At 38.9% G+C, this 18,150-nt stretch overlaps 1 protein-coding gene across 2 annotated transcripts; it reads left to right on the top strand.

Moving 5' to 3' along the window:
• Nucleotides 1-14,375: 14,375 nt before the first annotated feature.
• On the top strand, nt 14,376-17,883 carry cks2.S (CDC28 protein kinase regulatory subunit 2 S homeolog). Of its 2 annotated transcripts, XM_018234209.2 has the most exons (4): nt 14,376-14,617; nt 15,023-15,150; nt 15,755-15,806; nt 17,577-17,883. In XM_018234209.2, exons 1-4 carry the CDS (start codon nt 14,559-14,561, stop codon nt 17,596-17,598), a joined length of 261 nt encoding a protein of 86 aa, XP_018089698.1. In that variant the 5' UTR covers nt 14,376-14,558; the 3' UTR covers nt 17,599-17,883.
• Nucleotides 17,884-18,150: the final 267 nt, after the last annotated feature.

Consider the following 18,150-nt stretch of genomic DNA (forward strand, 5'->3'; position numbering starts at 1 on the left):
GTTCGATTCGAAGGATTTAATAGTTCGATTGAACAATTATTCCTTCGATCGTACGATCGCAGTATTTGCGCAAAATCCTTCAACTTAGATATTCAAAGTCGAAGGATTTTCATTCCCAGTCGAATATCGAGGGTTGATTAACCCTCGATATTCGACCCTTGATGAATTTGCCCCTATCTGTCACCCGCACATACATTTCTGAATAATAATTTTTTTTTATTAAAGCATCCATACCTGGTGTAAACTCACTTAAAAATCTCAGCTGTCAATCATATGTTGCCTGCCCGACCTCTATGTCTTACGCATAGAGGCGGGGTAGGCAATTAATTACTTTCACTTTCCACTCAGCACTTCCTAAATGTCACTGCACTCGCATCCTCCTCATTCCTCACCATCTAATTGTGTAGACAGTCATGGGCATGGGCATCAGGTCCCCCATTCTGGTACACAAACAAGATTTGTAGATGTTGCAAGGCTTGCCTTAATATAAGTGTCCACAAAATGGCTGCTGCCTACTTGCTATAATTATGAATTTCAAGACTAAAGGAATACAGTATAAGTAAAGTTTATTTTGCTAGCCTATTTCTTAGGGAGACAGGTCCCCTTTAAGGTCCTCGTAATCACAAAACAATTGTGTTTTGAGTCAGCAATATTTCAGAAAAGTTGTTATACCTTTGATGCATAATTTGTCCAGACTCGTATGTCTGCCTAAAACAACAATTGCCTCACCAATGAGGATTGCTTCATCCAAGATATTTCCCTTACACCTCTTTATACACTGGATAGGCTGGAGGCAATATAAAAAAAATCCTAATATTTGCAGAGACATATAATCCAAATTGTTCTTTCAGTGGGTGATGGGCAGGTCTTGAATTTGCTTAGCATGTAAGGCCTTGAGGAACAAGGGCTGAAACCAGTTGCTTCAGAGAACGTTAACATTTTTATTTTTGCTAAATTACCCCAACTTCACTGAATGTACTTATCCAAAGGCATGATATAATATTGGGTGCAATTTGTATGAAACTAAAGAAGTCTTTACAATGTTTTGGTGAAGGTGGTGGAAAACAAACACAACCAGCAAACACATAGCTATGTTTCAGACTACCCGACTTTGTCCATGGGAACAATTCATACAGTTTGATGTACTGTGGAACCCTCCCTTAGCAACAAGGGTTTCCATGGAAACACACACAGTAACAAGAATCCGCAAGAATTTTTCAATGAAATCATTAGGATATTGCAGGATAAAGTGCAAATAACTGTCATTTATTGAAAAAAATTATTTGGATAAAAAAATTAACATGTTTTGCTAAAGGAAATGCTGTTTAACCTCTGCCTGTCACTGTATCGAAGCATTTAAAATGTAGGAGTGATCAAATCTGCCCATCAATGCCCTCTTTCTAGAACCAGAACCTGAATTTAGAATAACATTTATATTTTCAAGTAGAAAAGCTGAAATGCAGACACTTGTATATTACCTTGTGCTTGTATAGCTTCAGTACATTGCATTCATATCTAATTTTAAAAAAGACCAAGGAAGTATGTTAAAGGGCAAGCTACACCAAAGAAGAACATGCCCGATATACATAGTGCAAGCTTCCACAATCACCAAAATTCCTAGACAGAATATTTAAAAAGCCTTTTCATTCCTTAATTTGGCGGTCTGGCTTATAGGTGAATTTAAACCTATTGTGTGAATGTACTTGCAAAGGTTACATTGGAAGAAATAATTTACTAAGCATGACCAATGTGCAAAGTTAAAAAAAACAAGAGCAAAATGCTATGTATTTGGCCCAAAATGCACTCTCCTCATTTTTGTACACACAGTTCCAGGAAGATTTGTACTTGACAGTTAATTGCTAAGAAGCATGTGGAACGTGCCACAAACACGAGTGCCAATGGGACCAAAGAATATCATGAGCCCTATATTATACTCAGTCGTGGTTCTTCACAGTGAGGACAGGCAGGTTGTGATGTTATGATGGCATATTATGTTCATGCAAGAGGGGCTTGACTGATTTCTTAAACAAGTTTAATATCAAATGTTATTTTGATATTATAATCTACAATTAGCATAGATATTGGTATATATTGTTTATGTGAGTGTATGGAGTGGTTGGTGTGAGCATGTGCTGGATTTCATGTGGAGGGGTTAAACTTGATGGATTTTGGTCTTTTTTCAACCCAACTTGGCACCACTGAGTATGAACGATCTCTATGCCTTGTGCCGCATGCACAAACAAAGGTGCAGCTGGGCCTATATTCAGTTTTGCTTCTGTTTGCGGCTGTAGAATAGTGAACTTGTAGGGGGTTAGCAAATTTTTGGAGATTTGTTATACCCCTATGATTAAGTGTTTGGAACACGAAAAGCATCAGGCTGTTTGACACAATAAATTCTTCACTTGAACATTTGCCTGGTGGAAGTCTTGCCTTTTTGAGTGCCTGTTCCACCCCGAGGATGGAAAAAGTCAGAATCCGAAAATCCGGCATTGCAGACCTGCCAAGGTTGCATACAAGTCAATGGGAGAAGTTCCAATGATTTTTTGATCTGCGATGAGTTTTGTGCAATAATCCGAAGATTTTGTGGTTTTCGAGCAAAAAAATGCGGTGTAAAATCCTAAAAATTAGTACAATTCATATTTTTCACGATTTTTTTCCGGGTTGGTGAAATTGCTTGAAGTATAATGTCACTAAGATTAAGGAGGATGTAGCTTCATTTTGTCAATTTGATGAGTATAACCTGGAAAAACAGACTCTGTCAAAAAGGGTAACGTATTGGAAAGCTCACACTTTGATGAATTTGCGGAGTAATGATCATTCACCTGAGCGAAAACTCTCCTGGCGAAAGGGCGCGATACCTCACTAGTGCTGAGCTCTTTCGCTAGCACTGAGCTCTTTTGCTAGCGAATTGCCCTCTACGCCTTTTAGTAAATTGGCAATGTCCCTGTGAATTCTCATTTTCACCTTTTAGTAAATCTGCACCACTGTCTAGCTTTTGGAAGAAATTAATAAATCATGATCTGCCCAGTTAAAAGTTGACAAACACGACACAAGTGTCTGGGGAAGTTTTTGTGATATGGCTTGCATGACTAGCAGCACAATTACATGAATTGTAAGTCATATTGATGTGTGCTAAGGAAAAGTAAAAGCTCTTTTACTTGTTTCCTGTTTTAAACATATGGTTGAGCTTTTGTAAGAATAGAAAAGCACGGTGCACTCTCCATTATGAAAGAGACCTTTCCTCATCACACATTATCTGCCTTGGAAGAGGTACTGAGAATTAAAGGAAATAAAGCTTTACAACATAATTTAATAGCAAGTCTATGCCATCTCAAGTGGCACAAATGGTGAGCCAAAGGGAATTGAGACAAAACACTGGTTTCAGGGTACCATGCAATCTTCAGATATACAATTTGGCATGTAACATTTGTGATTAGGGGTTGATTTTGGATAACATATTTTGCAACTCTGGGCAATGTCAATTAAGGTAATAAAGTACTCACTTGTATAAATTCAGACTTTAGTAATTATAGTTAATATATTGCATCCCCTGATAAGTCCTCACATATACATTGCCGTTTTGGGCTGTAAAAATGACAGATGTGCACATAAAGTGGTAAAGGGAATGAAATAATTCAACTACAAGGAAAGACTTACTTTTGTGATTTTTTGTAACAAATACTTTAAAGGACATTATAGACATAAACATTGTATTGGTTCTCTAGCGTGATGATGTAGAATACTCTGGAAGTCTGAAAATATCCCCTTTCTAGGAAATTAAACCTTGGGCCACTGGCACTTCAAAATCCTCTGCAGTATATCGAACCTACAGATATAAAAAATGACATTTGTCCTGGATATAGAATATACTTTTTTTTTCTTTTCTGTTTTTAGAGTGCTTCTTCCTCGTACTGGCACAGCATGACTTTCAGACCCGCACAGATTTCAAAGGCTCACTGTCATCATGTTTTGTTTCTTTCTGTATCAGGTAAAGTTTGTGATTTGATTCACAACAATAGCTGTACTCAGCTACAGTGGGAAATGTTATTTATCAGTATATATATATATATATATATATATATATATATATATATATATATATATATATATATATATATATATATATATATATATATATATATATATATATATATATATATATATATATATATATATATATATATATACACACACACACACAGGATTTATCTGATGGAAAGCCTTCTGTAACATCCCCTGCAAAATGTACCCTTTGCCCCTGCAGTCGGACTAGGCCAGCAGTGAACCGGAAACAAACCCGATTGGTCATGGCCCTCATGGACCCAGTCAACCAAGCAATGATTCCTTCCCTCCCTGCTGGCCATGATGTTCAGGCCCCATACTCCCTGCTGGCAATGATATGTGGGTGCAGATTTAGTGGAATGCAAAGAAATCTGATTTTTTAGGCTGTACTGGTCAGATTCAGATGGTTTCTTGTTTTAGTGTGTCTACATCCTACATTTATTGTGGCTTTCAGTGCTAAAGCACTGACCAAGCAGGGTTGGCACCACTCCTAATTGGCATCTCTGCATTTTCCAGACAGGTATGCAGGACTCGTACATGGTACTAAGGTAGTACAGGGGCCCAAAAATACATATATGGGTCTCAGTCCTTTAAGTTGTATATATGTCGGCAGCGCACACTACTATTTAAAATTATAGAAGCTTACAAAGCCATGTACGGCGGTGCGTAAGATAGATATAATTAGTTGCAACAACAAAAAGTTTTTAAAGATCTTATTTTCCGCACACTGTAGATTACTTCATGTTATATATTAATCAAAATTAATAAATCCTCAGAGAGAATTTATGATTTAATTTTTTGAGGTTTTTTTATTCCAAGTACAAAAACAGTGAAAATTGCTATACAAATATCAATTTAATAAATACAATTAATTATACCACAATTCATGTATATATAGCACCATATATGGTTTGCACCACATTTTTAAAAAAATTAATTTAGCTGCTAATCATTGATCATGCAGATAATGAGACTTGGAGGAGACATTTAGAAACGCATCATCTGGATCAGCATTCCTTGTTTGTCAAATTGAATTACGTCCATGGTATAAACCTGCTTAAGTAAAAGTCACAATGAAGCGCTTGTTAGAGGTTTTAAACATTGTATGCAGGACATATTCACTTTGTTGCTGATAATAAGAAACAATGTAGCAGAGTGTGGAAATGTATTCAAAACACTTGCAGCCGTTGATACGAAGAGCTGTGCCTTTTTGAAATACTGCGCTGAAAATCCAGACAGATAAGTAGTATGACCGGCTCACATAAATTTCAGGTAGTAAGTATAGGGTTGACTGTCAGTGGGCTACACGCCAAGCATACATTACCACCTTATCGGTGTAGTCTCTGTGGCGGTTACGTTGCTCGCAGAGTTATCCTGGCTTGCACTTCCAGAGCCGATCTGAAGAGCCAAAGGTCCCAGTCACTCCTCGTTCCACGTATCTGATTTCCAGATTGTTAAATGTGCTCAAATGATAGCATTTCTCTCCTCCACATGGCCAACGCGCGTTTCACCTTGAGCGGCTTCGGATAAGGTGGTAATGTATGCTTGGCGTGTAGCCGACTGACAGTTGACAGCCGACAATTGTCTCTTATTACCTTAAATGGTTACCCATAATGCTTTGGACTTAATGAGTTAAAGGTCAATTATGCTTTAAATAGGAACACGTGGTTATGGTCCTTGTACACTTGATAAAGGGTTCTGACCCAAAACATGTTGTGTTGCCACAACCTGGAATAAAAGTTTTGCAGTAATCTGCTGGAGTTCCTTTTCCTTTCTACTTTTTGTTTTTTTTTGTATATTCAACTGAGCTGCCGCACAGAGCAACCAGAAGGAATTGGACATAAGAACATTTTCATTGTTGTGTACAGTTCATCAACCTCATTTTCGCTTTGAACCTCTATTTTCTGAAATTGCATAAACATACACAGTATCATAGGAACTGCAAGATGCAATATATTCTAACAGTTTATGTTCTTTAATATGTGGTTTGATAAAGATTACATGAACAACAGAAGAACAAGAAGTACAAATAATTTAATTTATCTACAAATGAAAGGAGCAAACTCAATCAAGTGGTTTATATTGTATTCCTAAGAATACAAAGTAATTATTTTAGGTATAAAGTATTGTATAATAGGAGCCAAAATCACAGAATTGCCATCAAATGCTAAGTAGCAAAACCTCAACAAAACCTCCTTTTAAATACAAAACTACTAGGATTTCTCAGGCACAAGTGTAGAATAAAAGCTAGTTTGGGAACAATAACAAATCAAAGGAAACCTTGCTGTTTTAAGAGTGCTTTTTATCTGATGTCAGGAAAGATTGGAGAATGCTTGCTAAAGTATTCTGCATCTACAAATTATTGTTTAACTGCTGGATTTATATAAAGTGGGTAGGCGAGTCTTTTGGATCAGCGAGTTAGCTTTATGGTTTATCTAGGGTTAAACTGCTGAGTCGTGACTGCTTGTAGCAGTCAAATTCTCTCCAAGGATAAATTATTAAAGCTTTAGGAAGCAGCAGAGATTGGATGTACATATGTGTTAAGGGCATTCATTTTTATCCAATCGCTGAATAAAGAGTGCAATATTCATGCAATCGACGAGTTCATTCACGGATACGTGACCTGCACCACAATAGGAGTCTGCAGTACACAGCTCTGCATTACAGAGAATAAAGGTATTCACACAGTATTGGTAGAATATTGGAGGAAATGCCAAAAATGCTACTGTACTTCTATATCATAATATGTTACCAAAGGTTCTATGAATCATTAATAAATAAACGTACACCTTTATCAGTGCTTTTATTAACTTTTCAGTTTATACACACCTTTATCAGTACTTTTATTAACTTTTCAGTTTATGTAACAATGAGACTATGCTATAGTTATTTTATGATTTTAATGAGCCCCTGCTCTCACATCCCTTACACAAACTCTGAAGGCAGTTGGTATTATTATAGCTGACTGTAGTAACAAAATTGCATGGAATATTAAATTACATCCAAGCAATTGGGCAACAATATGGTGAGGAGGCTCCAATAATTTCACTAAGTCTATATACCAACATTTTGTCTGTAAAGTAGCTTGGGTATCCCCAGAAGCCTCCAATATGTGGCTGCAATATACTTATTAATCCGACAATGTGTTTTTTTACAATAGCAGGTGTCACTTGCAAGGATTGAGAGGCTCGTTTATGAAGAGTGCCAGATACTTTGTATTGGGCTTTCACCCTTCTATAAGCATGCCCTGCACAGAAATCACAACATCAGAAAGACACAACAGGTGAAAAATTACACAATGCTGCTTAGTTACTACAAGTTGCTGCATGAGTACCTAAGTAAGTTAATCACACAGCTGGGCTGCTTTACTAAGATCATAAAGAAATAATCAGTATCAGCAGCCTTGGCAGTAACAGGGTCCTCTATGCCAACACCTGACCTTCTGTTCTAGCACAACTAAGCTGTAATGCCAAAAGTAAAGGAAGGCAAGGAACAAAACTTTGCTGCAAAGGTACATTTACTTACTGTGCCCAACACTACGGGGCAGATTCACTAAGGGTCGAATTTCGAAGTAAAAAATACTTCGAAATTCGACCCTCGAATTGAAATCCTTCGACTTCGAATATCGAAGTCGAAGGATTTAGCGCTAAACGTTCGTTCGATCGATCGAAGGATTTTTCGTTCGATCGAACGATTAAATCCTTCGAATCGAACGATTCGAAGGATTTTAATCCAACGATCGAAGGAAAATCCTTCGATCAAAAAAAGTTTAGCAAGCCTATGGGGACCTTCCCCATAGGCTAACATTGACTTTGGTAGGTTTTATCTGCCGAAGTAGGGGGTCGAAGTTTTTTTTAAAGGGAAAGTATTTTGACTATCGAATGGTCGAATAGTCGAACGATTTTTCGTTCGAATCGTTCGAATCGAAGTCGAAGGTCGTAGTCGAAGGTCGAAGTAGCCCATTCGATGGTCGAAGTACCCAAAAAAGTACTTCGAAATTCGAAGTATTTTTCATTCGAATCCTTCACTCGAGTTTAGTGAATCGGCCCCTACATGTTTTGGACCAGCATAACATAGGAGATGATGCAACTTAACCACACCAACCAAAGACATCAGCATCATCTCACCAGGAACTTGGCTAGGATGTGGGTGATGAAGTCAGTGTGATGCAAGAAAATTCAAATGGCCCACTGACTGTTGCTGATCCATTAGGTTATTTTGCTGTTGGTATGTCTTCTTGCTGCCCATGTGAGTACCCTCTATGTTATTGATACTTATGGTTTCTGGATTTTCCTGGCGCTACCTTGTACACTGCCTCTTCTATCCTCTTGACTGGACTTGGAGAGAGTCTGTTAGACCCTCTGGTGCTTTCCCTGACTGTCCCAGTACCTACCTTCAAGCCCTGATTTTTTTTTGGCCAAATAAAGTAAATATTATATTGTCCTTGTACTAGTCCTGTCTGCTTCCTTTTTGGCCCTCATGCCAAACATTGGGGCAGTGGACCCTGATGCTGTTTTGCTTTGTTTTCCCTAGCTTTCATTAAGTATTTATTGCCTTAGCTTGCATTTTCATCTTAGCACAACTTTCATTATCTCTATTCTTAAAACTATGGAATATGCAGCATTCTGACTACCACAGTGGTCTCAAAATAGCCTTATATGATCTCAAATCACTCATATATAAATCACTTGAGAGTGGCAAGGTGAAGTAGGTTTTTACAGTTCCTGAAGGGTATAGCAAGTGTGAATTTTAAACTTTATTAGTTCTGAGAAGACCTGTTAAACAGGGTACCCAGATGCAAATCTCTCAAAGTGCACATCCTCATTGACTGAATTATCTGTGCAGCAATCAGCCATGGATTTGGCCAGATTACAGCAAATGTAAACAATTATAAATCATCATCATCAACTTTGGCTCTAGAAGGCAACCCTATTGAATCACAAAAGAATGCAAGTAAATACTTGGAAAACAGTTATATTATGGCCTGCAGCTGGAAACCGCAATTTCCTTAAAACTCCCCTTAAAGCTCTGTCAAGCTCTATTCATATTATTTCCTATATCCATGTATTTTCTAAAACTGTATACTCTGATCATTAAGTGAATAAAATTACATGCAACTCATCGCAACAGAATGCAAGCCAGGCACAGTAGATAAACCACATATGCTGATTACTGAAAACTAGCTAGAAGTACAGAAAAAAAATCAGCTGCTAATTTTATAATTATGTATTATGTAAGTGTCAGCAAGCATAATTAACATTGAAAAAAAACACACCCTGGGGCTTTTAAGTGAAACAAAAAGTGGTGGGACGCCTAGAACCTCCAAGTAGGTAATTATACTGATAATAACTAGAATTACCTTTTTGCGAGACGCTGTTATTGTAAGACCAAATGCAATGTTCTTCCATTCTCACCATTATAATGCTTTTTGCTAAAAAAAAAAAAATGCTACCATGTAGTGCAGGGATCCCCAACCTTTAGAACCCATGAGCAACATTCAGAAGTAAAAGGAGTTGGGGAGCAACACTAGCATGAAAAATGTTCTTGGCGTGCCAAATAAATGCTGTGATTGGTCATTTAGTAGCCCCTATGTGGATTGTCAACCTACATTGAGGCTCTGTTTGGCAGTACAACTGGTTTTTATGCAACTAAAACTTGCCTCCAAGCCTGGAATTCAAAAATAAGCACCTGCTTTGAGGACCCTGAGAGCAACATCCAAGGGGTTGGAGAGCAACATGTTGCTCGCGAGCTACTGGTTGGGGATCACTGATGTAGTGTATCTACCTTTGAAAGTGATTTTAGAAAGTTTCAGCTTGATGGACTTTTTTTAAAAAAATTTCTACCTATACAACTGAGAATAGTTATGTTTCCCTATTAAAGAGGCTGTTTCTGGTTTTGAAATGTATCCCTGGGTTTTAAAACTGGGCAAAATTATTTCAGTGACTTTATGTAAAATGTAAACTTTTTGTGGTGTTTTCTCCGCAGGCAGAGAGAAGCCCATGCACTCCAATTTGCTCTACCGTTAATTCACGAAGATCCGAAGTTGCGCACAGGGTACCGAATGCTTGCGAAGTTGCACTATCGATAATACAATCAGCAGTTCGAAGTTACGCTAGCGTTGGCTAATTTGCATACCGCGTGCAATTAAAGTACAATGGACGTATATGTTGCAGCAAACAAATTACACTACACAAGGGCAGGGAACCTTAATAAAATAAAATAGAGGTGGTATATTGCCCTACACATGTGCCCACTGTATATTTTAGGGGTCATATGTTAGCAAATGAAGGGTGGAAGTAGGGTACCCCAAAAAAATGACGATCCTTTTCAGCCTATCACCCTGTAAAAAGGAAAAGATGCCAGTGTTTTTTGGGACTTAGAAAAATTTTCTATTTTTTTGGACCAAGTCCTATCTACTCTATTGCACTTTGCCTGGTCTGAGCTGGCAAAGTCAACTCTGGCGCAAGAGCTAACGTTCACGAAAATCCGCATCTTGGTGAATTAGCGTTGTTACGTCCATTCGCCAGTGCGAAAATTCACCTGGTGTTAAGAGTGCGAAGTAGCGCTACAGTCAATCTCCTGCGCTAGCGAATTTACTCCAGGGACCCTTAGTAAATCGGCGAAGTGGCAAAATGACGTCACACTGGTGAATTTTCACCAGTGTCAGCCACTTCGCCCTTTAGTAAATTTGCCTCAGAGAGTGCTAAAATTCATATTTTCACATTTTCTTCTTTAAAGGTATGCACTCAAGGGTTTTTACCAGGGTGTGTGTACTATTTCACTCTAAACAAAGGGGTGCCTTGCAGGCTTGCATCAACCTACTTCACAAGTAAACAAAACGATGACCATTGAAATCAAATTACTTCAGTTTAAAAAGAATTGAAGTGGCCACGTGTTGTTTTTCATGCAATATGTTAACTTCCAATTATTGATGCCAAAACAAATGTAACTGCATTTCATGAAAATTCGACTGAATTTACATATAGCCAGATTTTGTATTTGATGGGTGTTTAAAAGAGCTAGCGGAATGTTCCTTTGGAGGCAAAACAGTTCCAAATTAATTTTAAATGGAACCAGTTAACCTGGTGTTTGCATGTTTTTGTAGTGTGAAAAAAATAGGTAACCACAATGAGAACTTGCAAACTCCTTGCAAACAACAAAGTGCCCTGGCAACCAACAAACATTGCACCACTCGTACAACTTAATAATAATATAGAACTACAACTCAATTATAGTAATGCAATAAAAAGGAACATTCTGGTCAGTTGCTATGGATTATTACACTGGTGTATATATATCTGTTTAGTGAAATGCAACTACATCCTATTTATCAGCAGTGCAAGAGTTACATACTCAAACTATATGAAACCCTCATGCGGCTGTGCTCATTAGTTTTCGGTTCAGATGGCACCCTATAAAACAGTACAGTCTGCTCATTACTTACCTGCTAGAACTAGAAGCCAATGAAATGTTCATGTAGTTGGTCCGGAAATATTTTTTTTCTTGCTTTAAAAATAGTCTGAAATTGAGTACAGACCCGCTGGTGTAAACAAGATCAATCACTGGACATTGAAACATGATTCATGTATACACGATGCATAATACTTAGCTTCCTAGGAACCAATCAAATCTTGGATACATTTTGCAAACATAGCAGTGCTACCTAGTGCAATGTGTGCATAAATGTTCAGCCAAATATGGAGATTTTTTTTTCTGAGTGTGTGGTTTTAAAACTTTTTGGTCTATGACATATGCTAAAAAGTAAATTTAATTTGGTCTGTGTGGGTGACCACATAGAATACAAACTGTAGCTCACAGCAGCTGTGTCTCAGAAGGTAACAGCGGAATCTCTTTCAGCGGAATCTCTCTGCAATTACCTCTGCAGCCAGCAATGGGGTATATTTATCAGAGAGTGACGTTAAAGATCGCCACAGTCTGCTAGAGTGAAATTTTGCCACTCTACATTCATTTCTATGGGATTTTGAAAGGCCTATTCATCAAAGGATGAACTTTCACCCATTGATTTATGCTCTTTTAAAAATCCAATAGAAATGAATGGACAGTGGTGGAATTCTCACTTGTGATGATCTCTAACTTCACTCTTTGATAAATATACCCCAATGTCCTTCTCAAGAAAACATTTAAATAAACCAACACATTTTTAGAAAACACCTATAATTATTGCACATATATAATTCAGAGATGTCATCCTGAGCAAGAATTAATCCTGGGTTAATTGCATAAATTCTTTTCTACCGACATCACCAGAAATTATTCCATTGTACATGGCCCCCACCAGAAATAATGTTCACTGCGCATGGGCTCATGTTCTTCTGAAGCCACCAAAATACTCACTGCATATGCACACAAGCTCCCTCGCAGTTAGTGAATGTTTACTGCACATGTGCACATTGAATTTGATGGAGAAACCAGAAAACCTGGGAGAATGACTTAGGGTGATGGGAAACCGGGAGGGGGTCCAAATTGGGTTTCTCCAGGTGAGAAAAAAAAGTCTAACGATTACAAATTCTCAACAATTTCACCATCCTCCCCAGGAGAGTTGCACTGCAGGGTCTGGTCTAGGGTTGTCACTTGGCCGGTAGGGTTACCACCTGGCGGTATTTAACCTGCCTGGCCAGTTAAAATGATGGAGGATCCCAATGTTATTAATAGGGAAAAAAGATAAATATATAGGAAGGCAGGTATTTTTTTTCCAGAAAATGTGGCAACCCTAGTCTGGTCACATTATTTTTTGCATAAATATCAGAGTAGTAGTAAGCATGGCTTTTATCTGACCAAGTAGCATGAGTAGCCATCTCTAACTGTGTGAATGAAGCCAAAGGCTGGTCTCCCCATATCAGCTGGTGCACAGCATATTGCATACCTCCCAACTGTCCCGTTTTGAGCGGGACAGTGCCGCTTTTGGCAGCTTAACTCGCAGTCCCGGATATGTACTGTCCCAAGTTTCTCTTTGATCTGCTGCACTGAACTGCCAGAAAAAGATACAAAGTTTCTAACTTAATTGGCACTTGGCAGAGAGCCAAGAATACTTTTGTAACGGTTTTAGATAAGATAAGAACTTACACTACTTAAAGGGCAATTCACATTCATAAGAAAAACTGTAATAACACATAAAAACCACAGAAATGGGTTCAAACTTTCATAACCTGCCAAATTTTGTAAAATGGACATGTAATTAGGGGGTGCGGGCATTTATTTATGTGTTGTTGGTTGGGGTCCTTCCCCGCACACACTGACAAACCAATATAGTTTTCCCGACAATATTCAAAATAATCTGCCCTTTCGCATTTGATGTACGTATCATTCGGATACGTACTTTATAGCACAATCAACGATTTGTGACACATTATGAAATAACACTATGTTTCACTTTACTAATCTCATCAGTTTGATCAGCTGTCAGGCAGTTTAATGTCTCCATGACGACAACCAATAAATATGTAGTCATACCTCCCAACTGTCCCTTTTTCCGTGGGACAGTCCCTCTTTTGACAGCTCAAACTGCAGTCCCTCATTTGTACTGGAAAGTCCCTATTTTCTCTGCACTGAACAGCCAGAAAGTTTCTCACTTAATTGGCTGTTGGCGGAGAGCACAGAACACCTAACAGGTGCAAATAAGATACTTTATAACAAGTTTGAGACACAAAAAAAATAGTTTAGATAAGGAGAAATATTTTCAAACTTTCATAACCTGCCAAATTTTGTAAAATGAACATGGTAATAAGAGGGTGTGGCCACATAAAGGGGCGTGGTCAAAATTGCTGTTCTACTTGCGAAAAAAATGTTGTCCCTCTTTTTACTTCCAAAATGTTGGGCAGCTATAATTGACTATTTGGATTAATCCTACAAACTACAATTTGCTTAGATTGATCATTTGGGATACCAACACAGGGTAACCCGTGGGATGAACCATATATCCTCATTTAAAGGTGAGCTACAGTACTTGAACCTATTGAATTGAACCAATAAATACGTATAGAAAACCTAGTAAACGTGAGAAAGATTTTATTTTTTTGCGGTGGACAATTAATTTTTTTAATTTTATCAATGCATTTAAACGTGCATAGAGTTTTCGAGAAACATCCTCCACATTGGTTTACATTGCCCGTTCTCAAAGCTATTTTCCCTACACCAAGATGGCGGCTACAGCCAAGCTTCTTTACCTGAGTTTAACTCCACCCCAGATATCGCAGAAGGCGCCGCACGTTTTAGCCAACGTCTTTTGACGCCTAGCAACTGGCTTCTGATTGGTTATTTTTCTGGTGCGCGCGCAGTAGGAAAAAAAGAAAACGTGTTAACGAATCTTCTGATTGGTCAAGAGCGGAACTTGCCGTAACCAATCGTCTGTAAGCGCAGCACAATTCAAAGCGGCGGTTAGAGGGCAGCAACCGATTCAGTAAATAGTCATTTTTACCCGCCTGTAGTGGGGATAGCAGAGAGAACTGAATCGCGGCGTAGCCGCTACGAACGGGAACATGTCATACAAGAACATTTACTACTCGGACAAGTACACGGATGAACACTTCGAGTACAGGTAAAACTTTTGTGGGGGGACGGGAAGTTGCCTCACGCGGTCTGCTCTAGGTCGTCGTTGGCAAGCCAGCTCAGCTGTTTCCGGACTCCTAAATCCCTGCGCCATTTCTGCCGGGAATAGTTGCACCACAGTCGGAGGAGTTTGGCTGTTTTTCCTTTGCGGACAACTGGAGTGTCTCACTGGGATTCAGATTTTGTCGCTGCGCCATATTTGTGAATATTTGAAGATCGCCAAACGTGGTTCATGACAAGTTTTGGGGTAAATGGAAAACCTTTCAAATTAGAGCAGCTTTTATAACTTTACACTGTTCAACAATGTTGTGGGATTATATGGACGGTAGCAAATGCATGTTTATCCCCCCCCCCCCCCCAACATGTGACTAAATAGAATTCATTTTTCAAACAGGCATGTTATGTTACCCAAAGAGTTGGCCAAGCAAGTACCCAAAACTCATCTTATGTCAGAAGAAGAATGGCGAAGGCTTGGTGTGCAGCAAAGTCTGGGATGGGTCCATTATATGATTCATGAACCAGGTAAGTGCTTTTAGTCATTCCTGTTCCACTCTTAAAGGAGAAGTCAACCCCCTTATTTGCACCCCCCCTACCCTAAATAGTCCCCCTGGGAAAATGTCCCTAACTTTCTACCTACCCCTCCTTGCAGGTCCTGTCCAGCGGAGTTCACAGCAGCCATCTTGTCTCCTTCCTGTAGTGATCATCATTTTCGTGCACATGCGCAGTTGGAGGAATCTTCTGTTGCGAAGCTACTGCGCATGTGAAAGTCGCAAAATGTTTAATAAAAAATCACAAATATCGTGACTTTCGGCGCAGTAGCTCTGCAATGGAAGATTCCTCCAACTGCGCATGTGCCCAAAAATGCCGATCACTACAGGAAGGCTTGGTGTGGGAGACAAGATGGCTGCTGTGCACTCCGCTGGACAGGACCTGCAAGGAGCGGTAATTAGAAAGTTAGGGGCATTTGCCCAGGGTGCCAACTTAGGGGGTTGAATTCTCCTTTAAAGGAAAACTAAACCCCCTTGCTAATAAAAACCCCTACCCTCCATAATCCCCCCCCACACACACACACACAGGTGTTAACACCGGTAAATGCCTCATAACCGCTAATTGCCCCTTGTTGCAGAGTCAGCGCAGTGGAGCCCACGGGGCCATCTTCAGAGATTCTGTAACCTTCAGTAAGTATACGGCGCATCCGTAGTTGGAGCAGTTTCCCAGTTTGTTATAAAATTATAGGACCGCCGTAAGATGGCACCCATGAACTCCGCTGCGCTGACTGCGGCAAGGGGTAATTACCAGCTTAGAGGCATTTACTTATGTTTATTCCTGTGTGGGGGGGGGGTCGTGTATTTTATCAGCGAGAGGGGTTTATTTCTCCTTTTTTTTTCTCCTTGTTCAGCTAGGGGTGCAATTTATCAATAATTATTTCTCCTTACATAATTTTGACTCAGACTTCTTAGAAATCAGGAACTGGTTGATACATTCTATTAAGAGAAGCTATCCCTTTAAAATTATTTACTTCAGGAGGTGGGGCTGACAGACCCCCCCCCCCCAGAAGAAGCTTCTTGAGGAAGTGAAAGTCACAAACGCTACAAGCCATGATCCCCCTGCCTGCAGCATCCATGTGTATCTATGCCATGATTTTTACTTTATATTTCAATAAATTTGGATTACTTAGTCATCACACTCGTCCTACGTATCCAGCTAAAATGACAGGCTGAACGTGTGCATTGGATAACTTTTTAGTTTAACCATGTGACCAGTGTGGGTCGCCCTTTACGGAATAGAATGGGATTATCTACTCCCTGTCTCCATGATTTATGTTCCCCTTTGATGTTACTCTCTCAGACCCCCACACTTTGGATGGGGGGCAGTTTGACTTTTTTAGGAAAATGCCATGGTGAGGGACATGTCACCTGCACGGACAGGCGGTGTGGGTGCATATTTTGGGCCATGTGCATAATGATCATTGCTGTGTTGAAATCTCTGAAGCCATATTTTAATTCCAATGATGCATGTAAAATCTGAAGTTCTATGGCAAAGATTTCAGCATATCAAGTGCATTTGCTTTTTAAAAATAATAGTATTTGGGATCAGAGGTATTGGTTGGTTCAAGCTGGAAACTCTGCTTGATCTTTATGCATTATTCTTTTGTAGGGATTTGAGTTTGCCCAAATTCGTGGTGTTTTGGTCGTTTTACTGGTTAAGAATGTGGAAAGTGACTGCAAAGCAGCAGGTGCCCATGGGTCTGGTATCCGTAGTCGGGTGTAATGGATCCTCTATGGAAGCATTAAAAGAATAAGATGTAAAAAGTGATCATAGCTGTTGAGAATTTACTGTATAAAGCAGGCTCATTTAAAGCTTGGTTTGCAGTGGATTTTATGGCCAGTCTGAATAAGGACTCCTGCACCTATTGTGTTTTTTTTTTTTTTTTTTTTTTTTTTTTTTTTTTTGTTCTTTAAGTTGTTAAAACTACTCTCAAAATTCTGTGCAAGTTCTCAAATACTTCAGGGATACACTTGTGCTTGGTGTTTTTTAAAATGTTCACATTTAATCTATTTAAGCTAAAAGCATCAAATCCGCATAATTCATATAAGGAGCTTGCAGCATTTCATGTCCTTTGAACTGCAGCTATGACATGACTGCTATGGCTATGCTTATATTATATAGTTTTAGCACAAAGGGATACTTTACCAATGTTGTACCATAATAGAGACTGAAAACCTCTGAGGACTGTGCTTTGCTGCAAGAGAAACTATACTACCTGCATTAGATGCAAATACTGTGTTTGAGGCAATAAGCGTCTACATGCAGTACTTCCAACTTCTGTATATTTTGCTCTTTCTTTGTAGAGAAGAAACAAAAGAACTCGTTTGTTGTACCATTAAGACCTTCTGTTAATAAGTTTTTCTAAGTTAATTGTTTTTTTTTTTTTTTTTTCTTTACAGAGCCGCACATTCTGCTTTTTAGAAGACCCCTTCCAAAAGATCAACAGAAATGAACTGCTTTGTGTTTATTCTTTTGGGACAATATGTACATACTGTAGTATTCAGTGAATACAAAGACTCTCAGCCATACAAACACAACTGTGCACGAGCTGTATAAACGGCAAAGCGCTCAGTTAGTGAACCTTTAAATGGAGCTGCTATTTTACGTTCTTTATGTGTATTTCCCCTCTTCTGTCATGGCTGTTGTGAATCACCACTTTTCCCCGTCTGTTTAATAAAGTTTACATGTTGCATGTCTGATCTTAAATGCTGTGTTCTTGTATTTTATCTGGCCATATAAATGTTTAACCGGTGTAGCCATAGTCTTCTTTTTACCTGTAGACAAAGTCAGCAACTTTTTTTTTTTTTTTTTTGTTCGTAAGTTGGTCTTACTTTTGCCTTTTGGTTTGTCTGTTACAGGATTAAAGAGTTGTAGTGCAACACAGCCCCACAAGTTTGTCCATAATTGTTAATCTAAACCAAAATTTTTGTGTTGTCCTCAAAACAGACACCATGCCAATGGTTCATTTTACGT

The sequence above is a fragment of the Xenopus laevis genome, chromosome 1S (genome assembly GCF_017654675.1).
Source record: "Xenopus laevis strain J_2021 chromosome 1S, Xenopus_laevis_v10.1, whole genome shotgun sequence".
NCBI lineage: Eukaryota > Metazoa > Chordata > Amphibia > Anura > Pipidae > Xenopus > Xenopus laevis.

What these genes read in the sequence shown, in the direction of transcription:
- cks2.S (XM_018234209.2), top strand. Translation starts at nt 14,559, where the DNA reads ATGTCATACAAGAACATTTACTACTCGGACAAGTACACGGATGAACAC. An exon ending in GATGAACACTTCGAGTACAG is followed by an intron (nt 14,618 to 15,022) that starts GTAAAACTTTTG and finishes TTTTTCAAACAG; the next exon opens with GCATGTTATGTTACCCAAAG. An exon ending in CAGAGATTCTGTAACCTTCA is followed by an intron (nt 15,807 to 17,576) that starts GTAAGTATACGG and finishes TTTTCTTTACAG; the next exon opens with AGCCGCACATTCTGCTTTTT.